This window comes from Macaca thibetana, chromosome 20 (genome assembly GCF_024542745.1).
Source record: "Macaca thibetana thibetana isolate TM-01 chromosome 20, ASM2454274v1, whole genome shotgun sequence".
Taxonomy (NCBI): domain Eukaryota; kingdom Metazoa; phylum Chordata; class Mammalia; order Primates; family Cercopithecidae; genus Macaca; species Macaca thibetana.
Genome location: NC_065597.1, coordinates 55,766,515 through 55,777,146, shown reverse-complemented (window position 1 = coordinate 55,777,146; position 10,632 = coordinate 55,766,515). Strand labels below are relative to the sequence as shown.

The following is a 10,632-nucleotide window of genomic DNA, read 5'->3' as shown; positions in this document are numbered from 1 at the left end:
CAGCAGTGAAAAGGAAGAAAGACACTACTGTTACACGCTATACATGACAAACCTCAAAAAAGTTGTGAATTGAAACAAGCTATACGCTAAAGACTATGTATTGTAGGATTCCATTTATCTGAAATGCCCATAGAAAACAAATCTATAGAGACATAAAGAAGACTGGTGGTTTCCTGGGATTGGGAGTGGAAATGGGATTGACAGCACATGGCACGAGGGATCTTTAAGGGCTGATGGAAACTGGATTATGATAATGGGCATGCAACTTTATAAATGTTCTAAAATCATTGAATTGTATACATAAAATGGGTAAATTTAATGGTGTTATACCTCAATAAAGCTGTTCTTTTTGGAAAAAACAGCTAGTGAACTACACTAGCTCTGCATTTTTTTAAGAAATAATTTCTTACATCCTGTGCCTAGATGGCCAATATTAACTCAAGAAACTAATGGGCATAGAAAAATTAAATGTGCCTCAAAACACTCAAGATGAATACAGCAGTCTTCAATAGTCAACGTCATGTCTATTTCAGAGAGAAAAGGTCCAAGTTCAGTGGCTTGAACCTTGTTGCCTTCCACGGAAGGAAGCAGTTGGAATGAGCTTTGCCCCTGGTGACACTCTTCCTTGTCACTAATTAACCAGCTCTATAGGAAGGTTGCTCCGCCAACACCCTTCTCTGCCTGGAGAGACATCTGGCCAAGTTCCGGTGAGCAGGAAAAATGTCTACTCGTTACCACCAAGCTGCTAGTGATAGTTACCTGGAACTTCTAAAAGAGGCTACCAAGCGAGATCTAAATCTTTCAGATGAAGATGGCATGACTCCCACTCTCTTGGCAGCCTACCATGGGAACCTGGAAGCCCTAGAGATAATCTGCAGTAGAGGGTAAGTTCAACCCGATGGTTTCCGTTGGAAACAGTGTTCACAGTAGGTTTTTGCAGATAGCAGCAAGAGTCAGGGATGTCAATACAAATACTTTATCCTCTTTCTAGATTGTCTAAATGATTGGATTTTTAGAGAAAGAGAGAAAACTATGCCTAGAGATGATCTCTTTTCTCACTGAGGTCTGGCAATATGGGAGTGGCTCATCCCTTAGCCCCAATCAGAGGAGAGACTCTGAACTCTAAGGCATTATCTGCATGGGGAAGAGGGAAGATATTTTAATTCTATGCCTTTAAAAATGCTTTTCTTTTTTTTTTTTTGAGACAGAGTCTCACGCTGTTGCCCAGGCTGGAGTGCAGTGGCGCGATCTCGGCTCACTGCAAGCTCCGCCTCCTGGGTTCCCGCCATTCTCCTGCCTCAGCCTCCTGAGTAGCTGGGACTACAGGCGCCCGCCACCGCGCCCGGCTAATTTTTTGTATTTTTAGTAGAGACGGGGTTTCACTGTGGTCTCGATCTCCTGACCTTGTGATCCGCCCGCCTCGGCCTCCCAAAGTGCTGGGATTACAGGTTTGAGCCACCGCGCCCGGCCTTAAAAATGCTTTTCATGAAATTTAAACAGTTTTCTCTTTTAAAAGAGGCCATTATTTTACTTGGTTTTAAGTTGTCAACCTTGGTTGGAACAAATGACAGTTTTTAGTTTTTTGTTTGTTTGTTTGTTTGTTTGTTTATCTATGCCATCAAAATCCCACAGTCTTTTATTAACGTTCAATCCCAGTGCAAGCTCATGATTTTTTTTATTTTTAATTTTTGACACAGGGTCTTGCTCTTTTGAGTGGAGTTGCTGGCTCTACAAGGAATCTTTAGCCTGTCTTAGCTCTATCACTTGTTTGGCTAGTGGATAGACACACACACACACACACACACACACACACACACACACACCCCATCTCTTTGCCCAGATTTTAATGGAGAAGTCAGCTAACTCCTCTGCTTGTTCTGCCTGTTATCAGAGGGCTAGGTTGTGTTGGCAACCATAATGCAAGAGGGTAAAGAAAGAGAAAAGGGCAAGGTAAATAAAGGAGCCAGGTGAATCCAATTCAATATACCCATTTATTCAGTATCTGTTATGTGCCAGCTACTTATCTCTTAAGAGATATTTTGCTAGCCACTGGGCACACTGTGATCAACAAGACGGCCACAATCCCTGTCGTAGTGATCAGATTTGAGAGAGGAAGACAAGGCATCTATGATGTGTGTGTGTGTGTGTGTGTGTGTGTGTGTGCGTGTGTTTGCTTTGAGACAGGGTCTCACTCTGTCACCCAGGCTGGAGTACAGTGTCGAGATCATAGCTGACTGCAGCCTTGAGCCCCAGGCTTAAGTGATCCTCCCACCTGAGCCTCCCAAGTAGCTGGGACTAGAGGTGTGCGCCACCATGCCCTGCAATTTTTGTATTTTTTGTAGTGATGGGGTTTTGCCATGTTGCGCAGGATGGTCTTCAACTTATGAGCTCAAGTGATCTGACAGCCTCGGGCTCCCAAAGTGCTGGGATTATAGATGTGAGCCACTGTGCTTGGTTCATCTATGATATTTGTTACAAAAGAGGAAACAGAGGGTACTAAACAGGCATTTACCTCAATCTCAGGGGTGAGGGAAGGCTTCCCTAAGGGGAAAGCATTTAAGCTGGGATTAGGAAAATGAGAACAAGTTGGCCAGGTGAAAGAGTGTTTTCCCTAAGATGGAAAACTGTGTCCTGAGAACTAGAGAAGCTGAGTATGGCTGGACATGGCTCAAGTAGGAGTGGGGTCAGGGCAAGTGTGAGAGATAAGACCAGATCACAAACAGCCTTGTCAACTCTGGTAAGGACTTTATCCTAAGGGCCCAGGAAGCCATGTCTTAGGTTTATGCAGGGAAGCTTCCAGAGTAGATTTATGTTTACAAAACTCACTGCGGTAGATGGATAACAGTCGGAGAGAATGTTTGGGGATGTTTTAATGGTTGAGATGAGTTGGACTAGGGTAGTGACATTGGGAATGGGAAGATATAGTTGGATTTGAGTGGCAGTTTGGATGTAGAATCAATAATGATTGACTGGACGTGGGCAGATAAAGAAAAAGGAGGGTTAAGGTCCCAGGTTTTGGATGTTGACACCCTTTATTAAAGTAGGGGACATTTAGGAAGAGTCAGAAGAACCCAGGATTGGGAGAGTTCTCGAGTTGAAGATTGAATGAGGAAGTGAGTGAAGCAGATCTTCCCCATCTCTCTTGTCTGATTAAAACTTTCTTTTCTCAGACACATCGATCCCCATCAGCCAGCCTTCTCCAGTCATCTCATCTCTTCTATGCAGCCTAGGGTTCCCCAGCTTTCTCCATCTACAGAAAGGCTACCTCCTTCCACAAACTGCAAGATGTCAGTTACTTTAAAATCAATGTGTTAGCCTATTCTTGCATTGCGATAAGGAAATGCCTGGGCCTGCGTAATTTATAAAGAAAAGAGGTTTCACTGGCTCATAGTTCTGCGGGCTGCACAGGAAGCATAGGAGCTTCTGCTTTTGGGGAGCCTTCAGGAAGCTTCCAATCATGGCAGAAGGAAAAGACATCTCACATGGCAGAAGCAAGAGCAAGAGAGCAAGGGGAGAGGTCCTAGAAACCAGATCTAATGAGAACTCGCTATCATGAGGACAGTACTAAGGGGGATGGTGCTAAACCATTCATGATCCAGTCGCCTCCCACCAGTCCCTACCTCCAACATTGTGGATTACAGTTTGATTTGAGATTTGTTCCCCATGAAATCTCACAGATCCAAACTGTGTCAACCACTGAGTTTGTCCTCCTAGAAGAGGGTGTGGGGTTCTTCTCAGTCAGGAGAGAGCTCTTGTTCCATTTGAGGACCATTTTGAATAGTAATGCTTAGGTATTCTCTCTCTCTCACCTGTGAAAGCTTGAAATATTCTCTTACAATAACTGTTCTGCTGGTCTTTATTTATTTTTTATTTTTAATAGAGACAGGGTCTTGCTTTGTTGCCCAGGGTGGTCTCGAACTCCTGAGCTCAAATAATCCTCCTGCCTCAGCCTCCCAAAGTGTTGAGATTACAGATGTGAACCACAGCACTCAGCTTGGTTCTGCTAGTCTTTAATTACAAAAGTAACATGAGCTGAACCCAGAAAATTAAACCTTACATATGCACACAAAACATGAAGACAAAATGTCCTATAATGCCATGCTACTAAGATGTATATAGTTCTCTCTATATATAATATAGTGTGTATAAATACATTTTAATATTCTTCTATAAATTTCAGGGACTTTGTAGGACTCTAATCAGCAAATACATTTCTTAGCCAACCCCTCTCCTGGACACACAGTTTGTTTTCCCTAGTTTGAAAAGTGCTGTGATGACTATCCTTGTACATAAATCTTTGCTGACATTGTCTTTTTTGTGTTTTTTTTTTTTTTTTTTTTTTTTGGAGATGGAGTCTCTCTGTCGCTAAGGCTGGAGTGCAGTAGCATGATCCTGGCTCATTGCAACCTCCACCTCTCGGGTTCGAGCAATTTTCCTGCCTCAGCCTCCCAAGTAGCTGGGACTACAGGCATGCACCACCACGCCTGGCTAATTTTGTATTTTTAGTAGGGACAGGGTTTCACCATGTTGGCCAGGCTAGTCTTGAACTCCTGACCTCAGGTGATCTGCCTGCCTCGGCCTCCCAAAGTGCTAGGATTACAGGCGTCAGCTACCGGGCCCGGCCATATTTTCTTGAGAATAAATTCTCCAAAGTGAAATTTCTGAATCAATTTGCATTTGTGTTTGTCCATTTGTACTGCTATAACAAAATACCTTAGATTAGGAAATTTATAAAAACCAGAAATTTATTTCTTACCATTCTGGCAGCAGGGACATCCAAGATCAAAGCACCAGGAGGACTGGTGCCTGGTGAGAGCCCTGTCTCCACTTCCAAGATGGTACCTTGTTGTCGCACCCTCTGGCTGTGTCCTCACATGGAGGAAGGGAAGGAAGGGGCAAAAAAAGAGGCAAATTCCCTGTGTCAAGCCCTTTTATAAGGGTGCCTGACCCCATTCATGAGGGCAGAGTCCTCATGACTCAATCATCTCCTAAAGGCCACACTGCTTAACGCTGTTACGTTGACGATTAAGTTTCAGCATGAATTCTGGAGGGGACACAAACATTCAAACCATAGCAGCATATGTGCAATTTAAAGACTGTGTGTGTGTATAAATGGACATGTTGTCCTTCAGAAAGTGAGTATCCATTTTGGCCAACATGATAGATCCAAAATGATGTATCAGGCTAGGTGTGGTGGCTCACTCCTGTAATCCCAGCACTTTGGGAGGCCAAGGCGGGCGGATCACTTGAGGCCAGGAGTTCGAGGCCAGCCTGGCCAACATGGCGAAACCCTATCTCTACTAAAAAGACAAAATTAGCGTGGTGTGGTGGTGCACGCCTATAATCCCAGCTACTCAGGAGGCTGAGGCACAAATTGCTCCTGAATCCCTTGAACCCAGGTGGCGGAGGTTGCAGTGAGCTGAGATCAGGCCACTGCACTCCAGTCTGGGCAACAGAGTGAGACTCTGTCTCAAAAAACAAAACAAAGAGAAAATGATATATCAGTGTGGCTTTAATGTTCTTTTCTTTGGTTACTGACGAGGTTGAAAATTCTTTTTATGCTTAAAAAGAATTGGCCATTGGAATGCCACTTTTGTGAACTGTGTATTTATGACCTTATTCCAATTTTATATTGGGGTTTTCAACATTTCTCCTTGTTTGATAAAAATGCTTTTGAAAGTTAACAATATCAACTCTTGTCATATAGGTTACAACTACTTTACAATACACAGTTTACATTTTTGACAACAGATTTTTAAATATAAATGTAAACAAATATATATATTTATATATAAGTCTATCAGTCTTTGTGATTCTAACTTTGAGGTCATGACTCAATATTGACTGATCCTTTAGTGCCATTTTTAGTTTCATTTGTTATTTTAAATACTTTATAGAATTTAAGATCTGAATTATGATCTAACTCTGCATTCTCCAAGTGGCTACTCATTTGTTCCAACACAATTAGTTGTTACAGTCTCTCTCTTTCTCCACTAAATTGACATGGTAACATCATTTCTTTCAATGTAATATCAATATCCAGCCCCCCATTTGCTTATGTTAATATTTATTAAACACTGGCTATGGGTGCAAATATTCTTCTAACCTTGCTTTTCCTAGTCCTTCCTTCTCAACTCCTGTCTTGGATCTAGTAGATCTCAGATTTGTTTTCTTGCCCTCAAAAGCATCTCAGATCTGCTCTGTTAAGTAGACCTGACGTAGGCTAAAAAAAAGAAAAAGAAGTCTTGTGAGGTCCCTTTTTGACCATAGCTAATCCTGGGAACCAGTGTGAGGCCAAATTTCCAATTAGATTTAAGGAAGTTGAAAAGGGAAGAAAATTACCATCTCACATCAGTCAGAATGGCTATTACAACATCAAAAAATAACAGATGCTGGTCAGGTTGAGGAGAAAAGTGAACACTCATACACTGTTGGTGGGAGTGTAAATTAGTTCAACCATTGTGGAAAGCAGTGTGACAATTCCTCCAAGAGCTAAAAGCAGAACTACCATTCGAGCCAGCAATCTCATTACTGGGTATATACCCAAAGGAATATAAATCCTTCCACTATAAAGACACATGCCTTGATCACGCCTGTAATCCCAGCACTTTGGGAGGCCAAGGAGGGAGGGTCATTTGAGGTTAGGAGACCAGCCTGATCAACATGATGAAACCTCATCTCTACTAAAATAAAAATACAAAAAATTAACTGGGTGTGGTGGCGCATGCCTGTAATTCCAGCGCCTCAGGAGGCTGAGACACAAAAATTGCTTGAACACACAAGGAGGAGGTTGCAGTGAGCCAAGATCGCGCCACTGCACTCCAGCCTTGGGAACAGCAAGACTCCATCTCAAAAAACAAACAAACTGACAAACGTGCACGTGAGTGTTCATTGCAGCACTATCACAATTGCAAAGACATGGAATCAGTCTAAATGTCCATCAATGACAGATTGGATAAAGAAAATGTGGTACATATACAACATGGAATAGCATGCAGTCGAAAAAGAATGAGATCACATCTTTCGTGGGAACATGGATGGAACATGGATGGAGATGGAGGCCATTATTCTTAGCAAGCTAACGCAGGAACAGAAAACCAAATACCACATATTCTCACTGATAATTGGGAGCTAAATGATGAGAACACGTTGGCTTAGTGCCTCAGTGACAAAATAATCTACAACAAACACTCGTGACAAGAGTTTACCGATATAACAAACCTGCACATGTACTTCTGAACCTAAAATTTAAAAAAAAGAAAATTAAAAATTGAATTTAGAAGCTAATCAGCTATTGAAGTCCATTCCAGTCTGATGATTTAAGAGTTTATCTGTCATTACCTGATAAACAATGAATCCTATAGCAACCATTTATATAAAAACTCTGGCTTTGTTAGAAAACTATTTTCCTTTCTTTCTTTTTATAATTTAAAGATGGAAAGCCATCATTAACATGTATTTTCCTGCACTAGGAAGCATAGTGGCCCAATTACAAAAAAAAAAAAAAATCATTTTACCTTTAAAGTGTATGAAATTTCTTGGTTTTATTTATTATTATTATTATTATTATTATTTTTGGGACGGAGTCTTGCTTTGCCGCCCAGGCTGGAGTGCAGTGGCGTGATCTCGGCTCACTGCAAGCTCCACCTCCCAGGTTCACTCCATTCTCTTGCCTCAGCCTCCCGAGTAGCTGGGACTACAGGCGCCCACCACCATGCCAGGATAATTTTTTTGTTTTTAGTAGAGACAGGGTTTCACCATGTTAGCCAGGATGGTCTTGATCTCCTGACCTTGTGATCCACCCGCGTCAGCCTCCCAGAGTGCTGGGATTACAGGCATGAGCCACCGCGCCCGGCTGGTTTTATTTTTACTTTTTAAAATGGAAACTAGACTTTTCCCCCTTGCGAATTCCTTTTTTTTTTTTTTTTTTTTTTTTTTTTGAGATGGAGTATCGCTTTTGTCGCCCATCCTGGAGTGCAATGGTGGGATCTTGGCTCAGGGCAACCTCCGCCACCTGGGTTCAAGTGATTCTCCTGCCTCAGCCTCTGGAATAACTGAGACTACAGGTGCCCACCACCACACCCGTCTAATTTTTGTATTTTTAGTAGAGACAAGGTTTCACCATGCCGACCAGGCTGGTCTGATTCTTAAAGAAATACATACTTATTGTAACATTTCACATCATATTGAATAGAATTGATAAAGTAAAAATTACACCAGTTCCCACAGTCATCAACATTTGGATATATATGGATATATATCCTTTCAGACTTTTTCCTCTGAGTACATGCAAACACATGTACATTCTCTCCCTTAAAAAGACAATCATATAAACTATACTGAAACCTTCTAATTATTTAACAATATATCACGGACCATTTGCACTTAAAAGTTGAGATCCATGCCACTATTTTTATTTTTTAAAATAATTTCAACTTTTTTTTTTTGAGAGACAGAGTCTTGTTCTGTCGCCCAGGCTGGAGTGCAGTGGCACAATCTTGGCTTACTGCAGCCTCCACCTCCCAGGTTTGAGTGATTCTCCTGCCTCAGCTTCCCAAGTAGCTGAAACTACAGGTGTGTGCCACCATGCCCAGCTAATTTTTGTATTTTTTAGTAGAGACAGGGTTTCACTCTATGTTGGCTAGGCTGGTCTCAAACTCCTGACTTCAGGCGATCCACCTGCCTCGGCCTCCCAAAGTGTTGAGATTACAGGTGTGAGCCACCGTGCCAGGCCAATTACAACTTTTAGATTTAGAGGGTACATGTGCAGGTTTGCTATGTGGGTACACTGCAGGATGCTGGTGTTTGGGGTATGATCGATCTCATCACCCAGATAGTGAGCATGGTACCAAATAGTTTTTCAACTGTTGCCCTCCTCTCATAGTCCCCCATGTCTGTTGTTGCCATCTTTATGTCTGTGAGTACCCAATGTTTAGCTCTCACTCATAAGTAAGAATATGCGGTATTGGGTTTTCTGTTCCTGTGTTAATTTGCTAGGGATAGGATAATGTATGCCACTATTTTAATGACTTCATGGTATTCTGTTTTATGGTTTTTGTTAGTTTGTTTTTGAGATGGATTCTCACTCTGTCATCCAGGCTGGAGCACAGTGGTGTGATCTCAGTTCACTGCACCCTCAGCCTCGCAGGTTCAAGCAGTTCTCCTGCCTGTCTCCAGAGTAGCTGGTATTACAGGCGCACGCCACCACCCCCAGCTAATTTTTGTAGTTTTAGTAGAGACGAGGTTTCACCATGTTGGCCAGGCTGATCTCAAACTCCTGACCTCGAGTGATCAACCCACTTTGGCCTCCCAAAGTGCTAGGATTACAGGTGTGAGCTACTGTGCCTGGCCAGTTTCATTATTTTTATTAGTTAACAAAAATTATATATATTTATGGTGTACAACATGATTTTTAAAAATATGTATACATTATGGAATTATATCTAGCTAATTAATATATGTGTTACCTTCTATACTTTTTGTGATGAGAACATTAAAATCTACTTGGTAGGCAATTTTCAAATATACAGTGTATTCTTATTAACTATAGCCACTGAGCTGAATGGCTTATCATGATGACTCATGCCTGTAATCCCAGCACTTTGGGAGGTTGAGGCAGGAGGATTGCTTGAGGCCAGGAGTTCGAGACTAGCCTGGGCAACATAGCAAGACCCCATCTCTATAAAAAATAAATAGATTAACTAATTAAAAAACTATAGTCATCATGTGTTACAATAGATGTCTTTTACTTATTCCTCCTGTCTCACTGAAATTTGTATCCTTTGACCAATATCTCCCCAGTCTGCCTCTCCCTAGTTATCACCGTTCTACTTTCTGCTTCTAGGAGACTTTTTTTTTTAGACAGAGACTCACTCTGTCACCAGGCTGGAGTGCAGTGGCGTGATCTCAGCTCACTGCAACCTCCACCTCCTGTATTCAAGCAATTCTCCTGCCTCAGCCCTCCCAAGTAGCTGGGACTACAGGCGCCCGCCACCACGTCCAGCTAATTTTTATGTTTTTTGTAGAGACAGGGTTTCACCATGTTGGCCAGGATAGTCTCAATCTTTTGACCTCGTGATCTGCCCACCTCAGCCTTCCAAAGTGCTGGGATTACAGGCATAAGCCACCGCACCCGGCCTCTAGGAGACTTTTTTAGATTCCACATATAAGTGAGATCATGTGGTATTCATTTTTCTGTGCCTGTCTTATTTCACTTAACACACTGCCCTCCAGGCTCATCCATGTTGTTGAAAATGACAGGATTTCTTTGTTTCTTAAGACTGGATAGTATTCCATTGTGTGGAGCGCCCGTGTTTTCTTTATCCATTCTTCCACTGATGGACACAGGTTGATGCCATAATATATTTAATCAGTTGACTATTCATGATGCTTAATTTGAATCCAGTCTTTTTCCTGTTATAAGTAAGGTTGGGAGGAACATTCTTGCTCATTCATCTTTACACAAAGGTCTTCTATTTCCTTAGGACAAATTCCTAAAGGTAGAATTGTAGATTCAAAAGAGCGCCTCATTTTAAAGACGTTTTGTGTATACTGTGCCAGGAAATTTGAACCACTTTCTGCTTCTTCCAGCAGTATTTCTTTCCCCATACTCCTGCCAAAAGCAAGTATTCC

The 10,632-nt window shown here is 42.0% G+C and overlaps 1 protein-coding gene across 1 annotated transcript in view; it reads left to right on the top strand.

Annotated features, from left to right (window-relative positions):
- The first annotated feature begins 626 nt into the window (after nucleotides 1-626).
- ANKS4B (ankyrin repeat and sterile alpha motif domain containing 4B) overlaps nucleotides 627-10,632 on the top strand; it is a 28,300-nt gene continuing 18,294 nt past the window's right edge. Inside the window, exon 1 of the mRNA XM_050773189.1 lies at nucleotides 627-884. Within this exon, the coding sequence (XP_050629146.1) occupies nucleotides 721-884 (164 nt within the window). The 5' untranslated portion in view covers nucleotides 627-720. The remainder of the gene's footprint in view (nucleotides 885-10,632) is intronic.